The 18,882-nt window shown below is 41.5% G+C and overlaps 2 protein-coding genes across 8 annotated transcripts in view; one reads left to right on the forward strand and one right to left on the reverse strand.

Annotated features, from left to right (window-relative positions):
- The window catches only part of tnmd (tenomodulin), a 93,915-nt gene extending 87,047 nt beyond the window's left edge, over window positions 1-6,868 (forward strand). Inside the window, exon 7 of the mRNA XM_010896024.4 lies at window positions 5,283-6,868. Coding sequence (XP_010894326.1) covers window positions 5,283-5,492 — 210 coding nt within the window. The 3' untranslated portion in view covers window positions 5,493-6,868. The remainder of the gene's footprint in view (window positions 1-5,282) is intronic.
- Window positions 6,869-13,822: 6,954 nt separating this feature from the next.
- elf1 (E74-like ETS transcription factor 1) overlaps window positions 13,823-18,882 on the reverse strand; it is a 47,084-nt gene continuing 42,024 nt past the window's right edge. For all 7 annotated transcript variants that reach the window (XM_010896051.4, XM_010896078.4, XM_010896068.3 and 4 more), the window contains exons 7-9: window positions 18,350-18,542; window positions 17,283-17,657; window positions 13,823-16,780 (exon numbers count right to left, since the gene is read on the reverse strand). In XM_010896051.4, the coding sequence (XP_010894353.2) occupies window positions 15,991-16,780; window positions 17,283-17,657; window positions 18,350-18,542 (1,358 nt within the window). In that variant the 3' untranslated portion in view covers window positions 13,823-15,990. The remainder of the gene's footprint in view (window positions 16,781-17,282; window positions 17,658-18,349; window positions 18,543-18,882) is intronic.

The raw sequence follows: 18,882 nt of genomic DNA on the forward strand, positions 1-18,882 counted from the left end.
TTAGTCCATTTATCATCTCCGCTATATGTGTTGTATATTTATTATGCTGGCTCCAAAACTTCTGGGAGGCTGAATGTAGCTAAACACCAGCCAAAAAAACACAGATGCTTTGAAGTACTTTGAAACACCAAATCTAGTAGCACCCGAGCTGCCACCAACCTAAAAGAGACAAAACCATAACTATGCTGGAGTATTGAAACATATCTTTCTGCATTGTTTTAAAACGTTCCATGGTTTGTTGTAATACCACACAATTGAGAAACTTGGAGCACTACCATAAAAGGTTGTAAAGTTCTAGTTCCATTAAATGTAGATTTTGGAATGTTTAACATTTATTTACGAACCTGATCATTTGGACAGTTTAACCCAGTTTGGCAGGTTTTGTTAAGGACAGTGCTCAATCTAACAACAGTAGCTAGAGATTTCATAGAACACATGATACAATACATCATACTGTGTTTGCCTCCACCATTAAAAGACAATCAAAAAAGTGATTGTATTATAATTCAACATAATATTACCCCCAACAGTTCTGATAGCTATTCAAAGTGATCGTTTGAGCCTCATAGCACATTAAGTTGCATATTGTTATAAAAGATATCAACAAGTTGTTTGAGTTTGTGAATTATGTTTGTTACGATTTTTTACATGAAAATCCCATGTTCTGTCACACTATGTTGGAAAATTCCAATAAATTATGGTAAATAAGCATGTTATGTGAAAAATGTAAAGGAATTTACACATGCCAAGATACATGACATTCCATAATAAAAAGATTGGGAGGGGGTGTGTTTAAATAAATATGGCTGCAAGGTTGTCAAGATTTTTTTTCTTTCTTGTCACTAGATGAGGCACCACGTTGTATAATAATATATATTCCTTCCATAGTCACCTGTGAACTTCATAATACTAAAGACTTACTTCAACTTCAACCACTGAATGGTAGTGATGTGCTAACAGTTCTACCTTTCCGTGTTAATTGAGGTTAGCATTAAAATAGCACAACCTGCCCACCAAAGCATATATTTGTAAGTAGTATAAAGTAAGTTGATAATGATATCATCAACAAATGTTGTGTTAAGCACTTCAATCAACATTCCAAACTAAGAAAACTGTAATAGCATTTAAGATAATAAACAAGATTCTGTGGCTAATTTGAATTGAAGCCCATGGTGGATTTTGAGGAATTTGTATTTCTTTATCCCAGTAGATGAGTGGGGTCCCTGTGAAGCGTGATCATGTCAGGATCTATGAGCTGGCATTTCCTCATATTAGGCCGGATTGTCAGAAAACTTGAAAACCTGGAACTGAAATGTATCACACAAAATGTAAAGACAGGTGACAAATTAAAGGAAAAACCTGAATAATGGTGGGACAAAATGAATGCAGATTGATTCCACACAGTTTGTATTGCATGATACAATCAAGCAATTAATCATCCTATGCTCTGTGGCATATATAAAAATGCTGAGCAGGACTGCTTAACTGGTTAGTGTTTCATTAGGAACAGTGACTAAAGGTACATCGGCATTTCGACGATTGGTAAAGACATCAGTAAACAGGTCTGAAATGTATGGTTGAAAGCGCTGTGGTGTCATTTTCCAGGCATGGTTTGGGTCAACTTTTAGAGGGAAGGGACTCTGCAAATCATTACAAAGTAATTCTGAGTGATCATCTTTATGCTATGGTGAAACATTTCTATCCTGGTGGGAGTAGTCACTTCTAGGATGACAATGGCCATTTTTACAGTGCGGCGGTGTGTAAACACATTTAAATAATGATAGAATTCCTAAATAATATTCTCCATGGACTGTTTTCATCAATCTGTGTAAGACTATAAACCATCAGCAAACTACCTCTATTCTGTTTTAAAACACTTTCTCCTCTTCATAATACTTACATTAGAGTTTATATTCAAACACCAGCTCCGGCATGGTTTATTATACAGTCGTGTTTTGAGACTATTTTAACAGTGCATTGGAATCAACATCATTGAGACCTTAGACTGTTTTGAGTCCTGTAAACTATTTCTTATGAAAACCATTGCCTTATTAAGAAAACAGCAACATAGCCAGCAGTCCAATCTGTCCCATAGTTTACCCTAGATGAGGGTCATTGCCCTGATTTTTTCTGAGTACCAGCCGTTCTGAAGATGTGTAAAATAATGAACTTGTATTTTGAGTTCCCAAATCTCAATGAATGTCTGTTCTGTTTTTCTACTGTAACAAATGGTTGACTCATAAGTTAAGCATCATGGCTGTTTTCCCCAGAGGTACATTTCAAAGGGAGGCCGATTGGCCTTTTTCATCAAAGCTATTTAACCAGACAGTGTTGGATTGTCTCTGAAGATTCACTCGGTGGGAGATTGAAAACATGGTCAAATGCGTGTATCCGCAAATCTCTGAGAGGGCCGCTGTGGCCTTTGCAAAACTAGGGTTTGTGAGTTAAGTGGCACTTCTATGAACTCAATTCAGAGTTGCCCTCGATCAAAAGCCTGGCACTCAGCCCTGCCGTCGTCTATAGAGGGCACACAGCACACGCCCAGACGACCGGCACAATGGGAAAAGCCAAGGGCCATTAATTCTACCCAATTTACGGTTTGGGTTTCATTTGGCCTATATATGCACCTAGTCCTCACAAGCGAAGAAAAAGCATCCTTGTTAGACAATCATTACTTGGCTAATTACTCTAGGAATGTGCCATCCACTTAAAGTCAAGGTCAAAGGGAGAGCACCCGAGACAGAGAGCCTCTAATTTATAGGTTGAAACTGAGGAGTGGTGGCCATTTTGCCTCTGCTTGCTTGGGTTACGGTGGGGGGTCAGAGATGAAAGAAAGAGTGTAATTACCTCAGTAACCGGAAGCGTCAGTCACTTTGATTGAAGATAGCCCTGGCAGAAAGGAACTAGAACTCTTGTTTCAGGATTACAGCGAAACTCAGAGTAATGCTACCAACAACATTATAGAAAGGTCAAGGGTGTTATATCATGTTTTATTCTCCCTGATACTTGGATTGTGGAGGCCCCGCTTTTCCAACACCATCTTAATTTCTCAGTCACAATATTGTCTGTTCATTTCCTTAGACATCATTTTTGGCCTTCTTTTTGTTTCCTTTACAGGGATAATATGTGTGATTTTGCCAGGTGCGCAGGTCACTTAACATGTTAGCCAAAAGAAACATTTTTTCAGTATTCTAACAATGAGATTAATAACTCATACAGCATTTTAAAAACAATAACAATTGCAGTTGTGTAAGTGGTAGGTGTTGAGTTGGTCTTCAACAGACAGGGTCTCTAGGTAGTTCAGAAAGTCAGTATTAGCGATGAGTGTTGATGGTACAGGTACACAGAATAATCAGACAGACAGGCCTGTAGCTCCTGATCCACATCCTTTTCTGGATGTTTTCTGGATCATAAACCACTGAAAGTGTAGCATCCAACTAGGTGATCTTTGGACTATGGTCAACTCCTAAAAAAACACCACAATATCAGTAGTAGGTGGTACAGTCAACTCATGAGATGAGCTTTACTGATTCATCATTTAAAACATTGCAAACATGCTAGCTACAGTTAGCGAAGTTATCCAAACTAATTTGCCAATAGGTTAACAACTCTGTGGATTAATTATATCAGTTACTTTAAAACAATAACACTTAAAATTGGTAAACAAAAAAGTTATGATAAATGCAGTAACATAAATTGAAACAACAAAATATTTACACATTTACAGACGCTGTCTGCCTAGGTTTCCTCAAGGTGCCATGGCAACAGTGCTGTAGCCTTGAAAAAAGGAAGTACATTCTTTGCATTCCACCTTCTTGTTTTCTCTATTAAATATTTTCAAAATTGCTCTAATTCATATCGCCCAATTGAACACCACAGTCTTGGTTTGGGCATTGACAGTGCTGCAAGCTGACAAACGGCTGGGAAGCCCCACAGGCACCACCATCCCCTGGGGAACCAGACATTGTCAGCAGGGATTTCCTGGTCTCACTGTGTTCTAGTGACTGCCCCAGTTGTCTTGGGTGCCTCCAAAGCTTACTGAGGTTGTTAGGTGAGCGTGCCCCTAAAACATGTTGACTCACAGGACTTTCTGGTCGGACAAGCATTGTGGGGCGAAAAAAGCAGAATGAATGGACTTGTTCATCTAGGAGAAAGGTACACCTCGGATTCTCTCCCAAATCCACCTAAAGTTGTTTAGTTTTTTTGCTTTGGTACTATTCACACAATAATCTAGTAATATTTATACTAAACTATAAGTACATCTGACTACTACTAACAAGATCAATTATCAGTGGACCATTTAGAAAGACATGTTTCATACTGAAATAATGTTCATACAATTTACACTGTTCCTAATTGATCATCACTCAACCATTTGGTGAATATACTGTATGTATTTTACCATTCTTTACCAACAATGTACAGAATTAGAAGTACAGAATCACCACTCTAAGGCCATAGATTTGTAGGTGATCTCCTATAAATCATGTGAACTCTGGCAATGTCTTTCAAAACGGAGCAGTGTAGACAGCAAGGCAGTGGAGTAACTCAGAGAGACCCTGTACAGGGTCAAAGCTACAAACTGAGCTTCTGTGAACCAGCACAAGTAGATCTATGTTGATAAAGAAGGCTTTGAACTGGCCAAAACCCGACTCAGTGTTGGCACAATATCATTGGCCAATGATCAACTGTCCATGTGCCTGGGCAACGTGGGGGAAACATATCCATGTGTGCAGCCATATCCCAAGATGGGGTGGTTGGACATAAGCCCCTTCTTGGCTCTTACAATTCTGGGGCTACATACATCATTGAGTTCGTCAATGAAATTGTAAGGGATCATTTTAGGTTCCACCATTCAGAGGTGATTCAAGACTGGTTTTGGGCCAATCCCAGACTAATGTGCCTTGACCTGATCCCATAACCTCCTTTTCAGTGTGGAGGTGGAAGGTCTATGACTACCATCCCCATGAGCATGTCACCATTATTCAGCCCATGGATAAACCATGTCATGACATCACTGGTGACCAATGTCAGGTTTGGATTTGGCATACGCGCAGTGCATGAAAAATGAAGATGTTCATTGTGACGTTAATTTCTTACTTAACATTTGTTACAAAAAACACAAAATACTATTAATAATAGTACCAAAGCGACCACATTTTCTTAAACGTTCATGAAATGACCCTATCCCTCTTGGGCTGTTTTATATCACCTGACGTTCTTTCTTTGAAGCGCTCCCTTTCTTTCCCTCTTCTCATCGACTTGCCACTTTTTCTTCACAGAGAGACGTTGAAATTGAGCTGGATAACCGTCTAGACGACCATGGGTACTGCTGCCAGTACTGTCGTCGTGGTTACCGCTACTGCCAACGCTACTATGAGCCGCTCGGGGGTTTCAACCCCTACCCGTACTACTACCAGGGAGGACGTGTCATCTGCCAGATTGTCATGCCCTGCAATTGGTGGATTGCCCGAATGCTTGGGAGAGTCTGATTGGACGGTAGAATTAATTTCAACTGTGCTTCAGGTCAGGTTTGTTTTAGGCTGGATTTATTCTTCTTTAAGCTTGTGGCTCTATTCAATCCATATAGCAGAATTTCTGAGTTAGGGTTATTAAAATTACATTAAATACAATGTTCCCGCGTTAGAGGAGGTTGCAGTCACTTCAAACTTGCATGTCTGCTCAAACGGAAATACGTTCTTATCGCAAAACCTGGAACCGCTTCAGTAAGAGACTCAAAAGATGGCCAGCTTTGTGACTTACCTATGTACGACACAGAGACTTTAGCAAGTGTCATCATTTTTGATAACTCTTAGCAGCAGTGAGGTTTCGCCAAGGAGATCACTTGTGGAGTTTAAACCCAGCCTAGGCTTGCCTGAGGCACAAAAGTTTTAATGTTTTAGACCATTCTCTTGGTCCTAAAGTGCAAGTAGATAGTAGCCTTTGTGATAGTAAAAGAGTTCTAGTAGGGTTACATAATTATTATCCAAAATATAATCAAATTGATTGTCTGGTGTCTATATAGCGTTTAGGAGCAACTTAATATCGATAAAAGGCATTTGATCTCCAAATCTGTCCAACTGTGAATGTTAACCTCGCAGTTTTATCGTGTTTATGTAGCCTATACATGTCATCTATGCGCTGAAGCGCAATTTGGCTTTCAAAATGTTTTACATCAATATTTTAGAAGGGATTGTAACAGTAGCTGAAGGACTACTTTTGGAGATTTCTCTTGGTGCTGCATTTCTTAATGTTTTGGACTCTTTCTTGCTGTGTGGTGCAGGACTGAGTTCAAACAATATTTAATTTTTTACATTATTGTTTTTGATTTCAGTTTTTTTCTGTAGAAAATGACAACCAACAATTAATGTATATAAACGTGGGTTGCTCCCTGTCAACAGCTTACAATAACGTAATGCCCCCTTTTTGGTGAAGTATCTATTTTTTGCTGTTGTTTTCCACTGTTAGCATGTTTCCCTTGAAATGATGTTCATTGTATTTGATGAGGAGCTATACATACAGCACAGTACCTTGTTTTTCAATTATCAAGATGACTCAACAATGTATAATGAAAGAATGGCTATAAATATAATTCTTATTAGGCACCTTCCTTCAATGTACCTTTTAGCATTTTATTCTATATTTCTTTGACTATATGAGATGCATGCCTGTGTTAGTGCCACACTTACTGCACAGTAATCAGTCCATTCTCCTGTTGTTCCTTTGCTCTCAGTAGGTATGCCCTGAAGAGTCAATCTACCAGAATAGTTAGGCCAACAACAGGAAAGATGTGATGTCCTGACATGCATAAGTGATCAACAATTACATGCAATTAAAATGAATCTTGAAACTAAATTGCTTCTAATGTCCAAAAACTCACGTTGTGTCAGTGGTAATTGGTAAATGTACTAGGGTATACGGAATCCATATTAAGACATTTTCTGTGATAACTAGCAGACTTTCACCTGACAGCTAAGGGATTTCCTAATGTGGGTACCACATATTGGGTTATAAAAGCCAAATACCATGTATTCAAATGATGCACTTCAAAATGTTTTACAATTGAGGGACAGCCTACCAATTCCATTCAGATGGTGAAGCCACATCCCTGAAATGCGTTTTTGCTGGTTGGGATGTCTGGACTGTTCATAAGAAATATTACTAAAAGATGTCCTCATGAAAACACCAAAAGCATAAACAGCATAACAAAATAATCAATGATCCTTATACCGGAAACTCTGGATAACTGATATGGGGGCCTGTGTTACAGTCACACAGTCCTATCTCCATTTTATTATATTTCATACGCTGCTGCTTCCAAAAAACTTGTAGTTCTGTCCTTATGCCCACATATTCCTATGTAGGACTGCACCTTGTTGGAGTGCCAAGATGGCTGACCATTGGCTTTCAAGGCCTCTGGCTATTGCATATTATCAGCAATACAGGTTTTATATTCATAGAAAACATAGAACCATTTTCCACATTGATTCATGTTTGTTTGAATTCATTGTCTTTCCACCCTCCATCTCAGTCATGTTGATTTCAAAATGTCGCCTTATTTATATTTCTTAACCTCTACATTTATACAGTCAAACACTAATCAACCTCAGGTAAATGGAACAAAACTCCCTTAGCCTCAGCCATAAAAAGATCTCTTGCCAAAAATTAGCCACCAAACCGAAGAAAATGTACAGGGACGGACGGACACATTGGACTCTAATAAGAAAAAATTAACTTAGAAGCAGAGTGCCGTACTGAAAATGACCCTGGTCAGGTACACATAGTGGAGTGGATGGATCTATTCATTCCGTACGATGGATGTTCAGTGGTACAGCGTGATTGACATTTAAAAGCAATGTTCCCACGCTAGGGGAGAAGAGCCTTACGATGAACGTTGCAGGACAGCATGTCAACTAAATCAGAAATTACCTTCACATTTTTATTGTGCAGTCTAACATTTCAGTGAAAGACACTGAATCAAGCTTTTCGGCTAATATGCACGGATAAGACCATAAACCAAACAATGTAACATACCAACCGCTAGTTGTTTTGTTCTTGATTACATTCAGGAAACAGGTTAAGAACCAGTCAAAATGCTTGAAAAAGTATTTAATAGAAAAAGGGCAAAACTCACTTTGATTAATAATGGGAAGTAAAGGACATTAATTTCAGGTTGCAGACCTTAATGTTTTTATCCATTTAAGTGGACAAGAACAACACGTTGGGTTAAAAATGAGGGCAGGAGTTAACAAATGCAATAATTGTAAACATACTTCTGATGACAAGTAGCTCTGCCATGCATCAAGGCAGTTCTGAAAAGTACATGAAATCTGTGTTGATATGTATTTTGTTTCTCCCTGGATTTTTCCCTTATCATGTCAAATGCTGCCGTGTTTACTGAAGCTGACACAATCAGTGTATACTCTAGCAGCAGACGTGCCAAACAATGGATTGAGAAAGGGAGGGTAGGGAGTCAGGGGAAGAGCCGGAGAGAGAGACTGTCAAAGACAGTGAGAGAGAGGATAGCCCCATTGACTGGTTGTGTGTAAAAATAGTAAGGTTATATGAGCGCTAGGACATTCTGTTGATATTAGTACCCCGTTATGTTTGATAACAAGCAGTATCATGCATTGTCAATCCATCAAGGTTTCCCAGGAGATTCTGGACTTGGCAACTGTGTTAGAGTGAATTCCTCATGAAAGCCTTGAGTGTCAGATTAAAAGGGCCCTCTCACCCTGACGGTTGGGTACAGAGATTGCTGGGACAGTGTTACCCGGGAACGCGTTATGCCCGCTTGGGAGTCTTGGCTGGTGAGTAAAAGCCATGAATGTCAATCTGTAATATCCACATCATAATTGGTTGGACTGTTGTTCTCACTTCATAACTGAAGGATTCTCAAGGTAAGTCAAGCCAGATGAAAGTGGTTTCTAATTTGACAATGATTTGGTACAGTTTCCCCTACTAATGATGAGTGCACCAATGCCACAAATAAAATATCTGTTATTCTCCATCTTCATATTAAAGCAATATATTGTTATTATTAGTGGGTAATGATGGAAGACATTGAAATAGCAAGGCGACTGTGGGCAGTGTTGTTTGGCTGCTGGAAATCATATGACATTTTTAATCTGTGTTGTGATAATCAGTACTTAATATTGCCTACCCACTCCAAATGTCTACAAGTTACACATGAAACGCTGTATCTATGACTAAAAATATCAGATAGTAAACATCAGAGGCAGAGGTTTATGGCAAACCCTCATGCAAATTATTCAGCATCTAGGGAAAACAATCCCTGTATGCTGGTATAGCGTTGTTCTGATGCAGCGGGGACAATAGCGGAACAATGCTGCAGGGTCCATTGCCAACTGCAGTTTCCAGCAAACCAATTCATTCCATCAGGTTAAACCTGTCTGGCTTTACTTTGCCTGGCTAACCCAAATATGAGTCTTGTACAGGTAGCCTACCAGTAGCCTACAACTGTGCATTTACTCCTTTTGTTACTCCATCAAGACGCTAGTATAATTCACCTCATAGCTGTTTATTTTTGGTTTCAAGAGTTACTTGTTCATTCAATTAGTTCTGTTGAGTTATTCTTGTGGGGGGGCTGAGCGTAAACTAATATTCAGACACTATGAAAGGGCGGATCCATATTTAGCTTGTCAGGCGCGTAGTGTTACGGATGTACTCCTAGTGCCATCTTGTGGTTTTATGAGAGGAATGCCATTTTGAAACACTGATCTCTACTGTTGCTTTATGTTTTTTATTACCATATGCCCCATTGTATGATATCCTACGCTTTAGCTTGTCAGTTTGACAATGTAAAATAATAAGGCCTCACAGCAACGTTGAATTTTTTTGCACGCCAAAACCAGTGGGATAGGGAAGGATTGCCAACAGGAATGCAATCATCACACATTTTATTCTAGCTTGGCTCCCGTCTTGTTTTGTGAATGATCTATAGTGTTTATTCATGCCAATGTATAGTAACTTAAAATAGCAACAGGCTAGCTATGCTAGCTATTCTACCAATCTTAGGTTATATATGCCACAATTTACCTAAGGTACTAGGCAGAAGTATTAATGACTTTTCTTATCTCACACTCAACACCGTTGCAACGAAGTAACCCTGACTGCAGTGTTTAGTTCAGGGCTGGGCTCAGTGTGTGTGGAGTTAAATATTTGACTTCACCCACATTTGACCACACCCCCAAGAAATGGCCACTGAGGTTTGACAGTCACACACTGAATACAAGCACACACGTTGACAACTTTCATTGACGTTGATACCACGTGAACCTCAGCTTGGGTGACCTTGAAAGAGACGTGAATGGTTCAGGTTAAATACATTTGACTCTGCCCACATTGACCCTGTTATTAACTAGGTCTATAATATCAAAATGCATTTGGGACTTGCATACTGATGCAGTTTTGCTGTTAAGCAGTGAAAGTTAGACTACTGCTGTTACGAATCAAATGTACTTCAAGACTTCAACTATCTTGTCTGGAAATAATGTCAATGTGATCTTTCTTAGTATCTCTGCGTTTCCTTCTTGAAGATGTTTTACATGAGGTAAGGGAGTGAACTTTTTTGTCCAAAGAGTTTTGTGAAAGAAACAGCAGAGGTTATGCAAGAAATGTCAAATTTATAGTATGGTCAAACATATTTTCACATTCTAATGTTTGCAATGCTTTTCAATAGACAGTTGTCTCTGAGCTTTGTGCTGAATTGAAGGAAAAGTCACTAAATCAATGGCAGCATATCTACGGCGTTAGGCTAAATCAAACAAGGTAAAAAAAAATGTTGTCCGATGATGTCGAGTTTGTTGTGCCAGTAACGTGGTTAGCTACAGCTAACAAGCTAGGGAAGGATAGTTTTCTGATATAAGTGACATGAAAATGTAACTTAAAACAAGACCCTTTTAACATTAAGGAAATTCAGTCTTATCAACCTCACTTCTTTCTAGAGCAGTTAAATGAGTAATCATGGTGTGCCTATCCATCTTTAAGTGACTACTGTTAAATCCTATAACACAAAGTTTTGCTTTGCTAGGGCACTTGGTCACAACAAAAAGGCAGACACAACAAATCAAATTTATAAATGAATATGGTATGGATGTGCCATCAACATTTTCCATTTCTTCTTGAAAGTGATTCTGCATTTCACTGGTAGAAACTTTGCTTTTCCTGGTTGTAAGAAAACTAAGATATCCATAAAGGCATTCAGATTTCATTTCGATTGTCAATCATAAGCAGTCATTGTTTCACAATTTTAAAGACTAACTGGTAAACTGGCAACAAGCTCCTCGGAATCTATAAAAACTAGAATCTGATAAACCCGCCTTCAAGAGTGGAAACACAATTTGACTAAAAAGTAGGGTTCAAATCAGGCTGTAATCTTTCCAAAGCCAGAGCAACAAGCACAACCATATCTTCCATTCATGAGGAATCGCTAATTGCTACACAACATGACTCCATTCATTTGTAGATCAGACAGCGGGTCCCAGCTCAAAATGTAAAAAATAATGCTGTGGTGCATAATTATATCTGAAATACCTCCAATCACTTGTAATTATCTACAGAGACTGAAAATCCCACCCAGAAGTGTCTAGCGGCAGATTTTCCCTTTTAACAAAAGAACATTTAAAATAGTCACAGAAACGGATGGGTTCCATCTGATTGGTCCCAGGAAGTAATGGGTTGGGCCAGAGCCAGAACACACTTCAACATTTCGTCAATACGTCATTGGATTTTACACTGATTGGTTGGAGAATATCCAATTGCTCTAGACTTTGTTTTGTACAAAACCTCTGATTTCTAAATCACCAAAATGACTGCAATGGCAGGCAAGTCCTTCTCTAGGCCATGACTGAGATGACATGCAACTATGCTTGGGCTGTTTTGTGGGGTCAGTGTGTATCATCCGTGATGCACTGACAGCCTGGTGTTCGAAAAATGTCTCCGCCATGGTTCCTGTCCCGACACAGGCTGGAGGCCCTAACATGTCAACCATCATCCTTCAACAGTTCCCCTCTCCACGGGAGAAACATGCGGCACGGCACGGCAGTAAACACTCGCTAGCGCTAGCTTGCTCGTCTCGCACTGTGTCACCGGCTGCAGGCGACGCAGGAAATAGCCCTGTTCCGTCCTAGCACCCGGCTAGGCTGACTCTCAGGGGCACTTTCTGAATCACCACACACACACACACACACACACACACACCGACAGGCTCGTCTTTCATTAGTTTTATAATCCCACTAGCATCTTGCTGGCTTTGAAGTCTAGACACCACAGGTCTGTTCAGGTGGAGTGAAAAGGTAGTGATGCAGTTGCTATGATATGGTACAGCATGAGACACATAAAAGGGGAGTATCACATCAATGCGGTCACTAGGTAATTGCTTACGTTGTCACTGTCATTGAGTGGAAGCAGGATGGCGGTCGTTGTTTTTACTGCGTTATCGTTGTGTGTTAACCTTATGAAACATGTGGTGAAGAGTGCCAGGGTGTTATGCATGTGTGCTGTCATGTTGGGGGTGGGGGTTGAAGCCAAATCCATCTGCCATACAGCTCTCAGACCACCCTCACTCACTCACTGCTAACACACCCTCCCCTTTATACTCTACCCACGGCAACTGGAGGATGACTCTGACGTGCAGTCCAGTCTCTGCTGCCTGCTAAAGGCTTCATTACAGTTTCCTTTTTCCATACCTTCTCATTTGAATGCCTTACTATAGATGGTCCCCATACTACACAGCCCAGCACTAACTTCAAAGAGTTAAGCTACTTCAATACCACAATGGGCACAATACACGAGCATATGTAGCACTTTAGAAACCAACAACACATCTTCCTCCGCTACTGAATAGAACTGACTTGTTGTATAGAACATTCTTTGTGTTTGTGCGTCCGCTAAGCACGATTCATAGCCGCAGGTTGGCATATTATCGGTCAGTTATCAATTGTCATTGTTTCTTTTCATGCAGACATTGTAGTTGTTGCCATCATATAGAAATGTGCTTCAGTAGCCCTAGCAGGGCAATAGTTTTCTGTTGTTGTAGCAGTAACAGACTCGAAAGAGGGGAAAGACATATGGCGGGAAACAGCCTGTCCCTCATCAGAGGAAAGTGTGTAAATACACTCATCCAAATCTGCAGTCCAGCATTTTTCCATGATCAAATTTACTCCTTAACTGGACCTACTGTTTCGCTTCGACTTTTCACGTCAACATTTCTATTTTGGGTTTGAATGAATCCTGGCCACGGTTATATTGGAACCATCAGTCAGTCCCAGTTTTCATAACCGTCCGTCAGCACCATTTTAATTGAATTATATTGTATTGTTAGGCAGGTTAAACCAGACAGAACCTGCATTAGGTTGGATGCCAAGTTATCATACACACATATCTAGCTCTCCCTGCCCAAGCTATGTTCGAACCCTATCCCAAATGTTTTTTGTACTACCACTGCTGGTCTCTTGGCCTTCCTAGTCCTACAGAATGGCATCTTCCAATGCCCATTCAATGGTCTTCCCTTTAACTTACAATACTGCACAACGTTTACATTCAGGTGCCTAAGACTTTTGCACAGTATTGTATTGCACAGACTGCTTATATTTTTAGTACTTAATTGAGGGAAATTTAATGACTGTCACTGCTTTGTGTGGTTGTTCCACCTAGTTATCCCTATGGATAAGGGTGCCTGCTAAATGATTAAAATGTGACATTCTGCTTCAAACAAATTGAATGCTGTCCTTATGTTAAAAGTAAATGAATTCACTTTTGGATGGTAGGCCACTTATTGAATTTATACACTGAAGCAAAATTGAAGCAAAATTTGTTTTTATTATTACATTTTCTTTCTTAAAAAATCTAATCTAGTTTCAGCATAGGAGGAAGCCACGGAAAACCCAACACAGATGATAACAATCAAGTCTAAGAGACAGAGCGGACATACTCCAACATCTCACAAATAACAGTGCTTCAAAATGAAAATGTTGGCCAGACCTGTAGATGTGTCTAGAAGCAAGAGAATCCAGTAACCCCCAACCACAGAGGTCAGTCAATGCAGTCATTCATCCACCAACACCAAAGAATGTTTTGATATTGACCTCCTAACCCTAAACCCTAAAGAGCATGGATTGTCGTAACTTTGCATCTCATTACTTTGTACTGTACAACATTCAGATTATCAGTGCATACACAGAGAGCCGTTTGGATGACATAAGAAAGACGCTCTGTTCTAATAAGTTCTAAAAGTTATATCAAACGTAGCATTAAAGCTTTACCTGTGGAGTGGTGGGTTGGTGTATTCGTGTTAGTGCTCGGGATCAGTACAGGTTTACTTACAAAAGGATGAACGTAATCTTCAATCTGCAGGCTACTGAGGATATTCAGAGATCCTGAGGCCTCATGTTCTTAAAGTGGGCCATCTAATAAAAATAGCACAGAAACCGGTCTGACCAAAAGCAAGGAGTGGAGCACCACAGTTAAAAGAAAATAGTCCTGGGGAAAACAGCAGCATCGAATCACAATTTGTGCCACAAAATGGCTATACTAAAACAAGTCAGAATTGAACGAGACCAAATTAGCTGTACAGGATTGGGTGAATCTAACCAACTCCTTGCTACTGCTTGACTGTTAATTAATGAATGCTAAAGGTATGTCCACTGTAAAAGGGAAGAACCAAAGTTGTACAATGCAATGATTAAAAATGACAAGAATGTCAACAAAACAATGATAATTTGCGTCTGGGCAAACAACTTTGCGTCCACAACAGAGAAGAATATCATCAACGCTACAATGATTTGATGTAATGGTTGAAAATGGAAAGAAATGTCAGCTTTTCAGAAGTAAAAAATTAACCGACGTGAGCTTCCTGTTATTTCATTTAATATACTTTGTATATTTCCCTCGTTTTGCAAATAATAATAAAATTGTGCCTTTTTATACAGAATTTAGAAATTCACAAAATAAATACATTTGTGGCCTTAAATTGAATCTCAGTTGTATATATATTCCATTTCATATAAACAGGTTTCAAAGCCTTATTGGGAAGGATTCTAGTAAAATATCTTTCCTTTATCCTCTACTCTCTCTCTCTTTCTCTCTCTCTCTCTCTGCATCAAGTCTACAGCTATATACAAACAGGTTTGTGATTGGACTGTCCAAGGAGACAGAAATGCCATTTCCATAGTAACACATCGCTATAAGGCCAGGAATAATGAAGGGAAAAGCAAACCTTATCGACATTGTGAGAATAACGGAGGGATGTGAAGGAAAATCTGGAAGTCACATTCCTTGGAGTCAAAACAAACTGAACCATTATTTTTTTTCCCTCACAAATACTTTTCCAACTGTTCCACCTTTCCATATAAGGCACTCTGCAGTTAATGTCTGCAAGCTACATTTCCATCATTTGTCCTAAGAATGTAAGTTGGGTGAATATTGTGTAGCATTTACACATTTTCCATTAGTCAAATCTGATTTCACTGAATTCTCCCACAATTTTTTGGTTGTCTGCTTTTGTCTCCACTAGTATTGACACAAGTCTGATAAGATATACACTACAATTTGGTAAAGAATGTACTAGTATAACTGGCACGTGTGGTGTGGGAGGATCCCCGATTATCCAATGGCTGTTCTCCTGGTGGGGTCAAGTTTGGGAAGGGGCTGGATTGCAGACAGTAGAAAGGTAGGTAGGTAGATCGTTGGACAGGCTTGCATTCTTATCACTGAAGCCTTCAACAATGTATTATGCAATCCCTTGACATTCAAATTTAGCCAGGTGATGAAAACAACTGTGGGTGAACCCCATAAAACTCCTGCAGGGGCCAACATTCCGTCCTGCAGGGGCCAACATGTTTTCCGGTCCACGTTTCAAAATCCATCACTTTCCAAAATCCAATTTTCCTTGGGATAAGTCAACAGATAGTTCGTTGAGAAGTCTTTTTTATGTTGAGTCCATAATCCAGCTTTGGAGCTACAGGTCTACTAGGCCTCTGCGGGCTCCGACTTAATGAATGAGGCCGACAGGTGTGCGGTGATCTCCGGCAACTCCTGGAGCCCTTTGACCATGTGTTCCGGCTGCAGGGCCATCTCCCCGCGCACCTCCAGCTCCTCCACAGGGGTCAGGCCCTCGCTGGGGCTGCTTCCCTGGGCAAAGTGTCCATTCACCGGGGACTCGCTGCCACTCTCCCCCTGGCTCTGGCCAAGGCTTTGGTTGGTCCCGATGATCACAGTCCTGTAGGTGAGCTCCGCTTCCCCAGCCTCCATCTCCTCCTTCCCAAACGACGGGTCCCCGTTCACCAGCGCCTGCAAGTAGTAGGGGTCCAGCATTTCCTCCTTGATGCCGTGCAGACCATGGAAGAACTCCCCCCCACTGGATGACTTGAGGACCGTAGCGATGACCGTGCCCGGTTGCTGGGCCACCACGGGCTGACCGGTGGCCGCGTTGAGGGTGACCAGGCGGGTGAGGCCGTTGGGAGAGGCCGCGGTGGAGCTGATGACCCCCGTGGTGGGGGCGGTGGAGCACAGGCTGCTGACGAGGTACTGGGAATGGTGGTGCTGGTTTTGGTGGTCCTGGAGGCCGCCCGTCCCGGTGGCCAGCGAGGCCGTCTGGATGGTGAGCACGTCCTTGCCCCCCGCAGTGGTGGAGGGGACAGTGTGGAGGATGACCCTGGGCGGGGAGGAGTGGCTGGAGGTGTCGCCGTTGGACATCAGGGGCTGCAGCTGGCCCGACGACGTCAGGACCATGTTGACAGAGGTAGGTATGTTGATAGCCCTGGGGAGAGAGAGGCGATCGGGGCGGTCAATTGATCCATTCAACGCTTTTCTAAAACCCATTGTTATGTCCGCAGTTGACTCAGTGCTCTACAATCACGTTCAGACTACACTGGGGACACAGAATTAGATCTGTTTACTCTGGTACGATCTCGTATAAATACAATAGCTTCTCTTAAGGTACATAAGTTCCATTCTCTTTTGAAATCATTTTAGAATCCACTGCTTCCAACACGCATATGAACATGAACATTCGCAATAATGTGGTCGCAAGGTGATATGACACAAGCTTTCCGAGCGGCAACGGCGACTCTAACTGACCGTAATTACAATACATGCTGCAACACACTGTTGGTTATGTCGTTAGGCCTTCAGAGTATCAGAGAACATCTGTAGAATACCACACACAAATACGTTTCTGGAACGGAGAAATGGCTTTGTGTTTACGGACATGCGAGGACAAACCATGCGTGCGTTTGTCGTCGTGGTCATTCGTCCCTCACCTCAGAGTGTGCGTGGAGGCCGGCACGGCTGCCCCCTGGTTGGGCTGCAGAACGTGGACCGTCTGGATCATCTGTTCCGTCTGTTTACCGTTCACCTCGTGGTACACACCTACATCCATATCAATGGGCTCCCTCTTCACTTGCTTTACCGATATAGGATGTTGTCCGTGGCTTTTACCGTGACCCCCTCTGGGGCCTCCACGACCCCCCACTGCCCGGCTTTGGGGGTTGGGGCGCTGGCCCCCGTAATTCGGGCTCAGTTCGGGGCACGGGTCTTCGTCGTCGATCACCACCAGGTCTGGAGGCATCTCTTTAAACTGGTAGACCAGCCGCTGGCCTTCCACCTTGGCCAGGATACCGCGTTGGTAGTAATACCTTAGAGAGAAGAGAAGGGAACGTTGTGGTTGGGAGGACATTTCGTGGCACCGGGTGACAAACAAAAACAAGACCTGAGGAAAGTGTCAGCTCTTTTCTTTGTGGGTTCTGAATGGAACATTCTCACTCAACCCCGCAAGCCAGCATTTTGAATGATCGTAAACGCGGCTTGAATAAGGTTCACCTTGAATAAGGTGCCACTGGAATAAATTATTGCTTCACTGCAATTTCTTTCAAGCCCTGGTTGCTGGTAAAGTTAACCTGAGAGACTTCACTTAAACTCATGGTAAAAAGGATGTCTGGGCCCTATGATAATTTTTGTGTGGTCTATTTTGTTTGGTTAACGTCCTCAGGATTCATTGGCCTGACACCCAGTACATCGCTGGCTGGATTCAAAAGGATTCTCAGTGCATTTCATTTAAAGCCATCAATGCTGTAATTCCATAATTCACAATGCACAGGCTAACGTTACCATTGCCTACAGCAAATTATAGGTTAAATAAATAATAATTGTAATGTTTGTCTTAACCTCTGTTTAATCAAAGAAGTTGTCTACCGATGTGATTGACCTTCAGCCCACAAAACAAGGGAAACGTTGAGTTATTCATGAACTCGGGGATGCCACTATTTTGGTAGCAAACAGCAAAGTGTACGGTATAATGGCCATGTTGGGGTGGCAATGCTCCTCTCACCGTAAAGCCCTGCCCATGGTCTCGTAGTTCATGTCTGGTTTGTTCTTGTGTTTGCCCCACAGCTTCGACACTGCCTTGGAGTCGACCAGCTTGAAGATGCCCTTCTCCCTCTGGGTCCACTTGATGTATTTGGGACAGGTGTTTTTGTCCTGCAGCAGGGCCAGGAGGAACTCCCACAGGTAGATGGTGTTCCCTACACAGGGGTGGGATGGGGGAATTCCATGTTTTAACAAAAGCCCAACACATTACACGCAAGTTCGGGAACTCTGCTGCACCCGTCTACGATACATTCAGCACTGCTGAGGTTTTACTTCACTAGAAATACTTCGATCACAACATTCCAAACCAGCAACTGAAAATAATGCACTTGTCAATTTCATTGTGTCTGCCTATATGTGGTTGCATGTGTGTAACTAACATTGAAAAAGGAATTAATTGGAAGGGGCACTGGCAGTAGATTCCTTGTTTGTGAAACAGTTAGGGCTAGAAGTGGTTAAAAACAGCAACCCCTCCAGCAGCCACTTGAGTCCCAG

This window comes from Esox lucius, chromosome 4 (genome assembly GCF_011004845.1).
Source record: "Esox lucius isolate fEsoLuc1 chromosome 4, fEsoLuc1.pri, whole genome shotgun sequence".
NCBI lineage: Eukaryota > Metazoa > Chordata > Actinopteri > Esociformes > Esocidae > Esox > Esox lucius.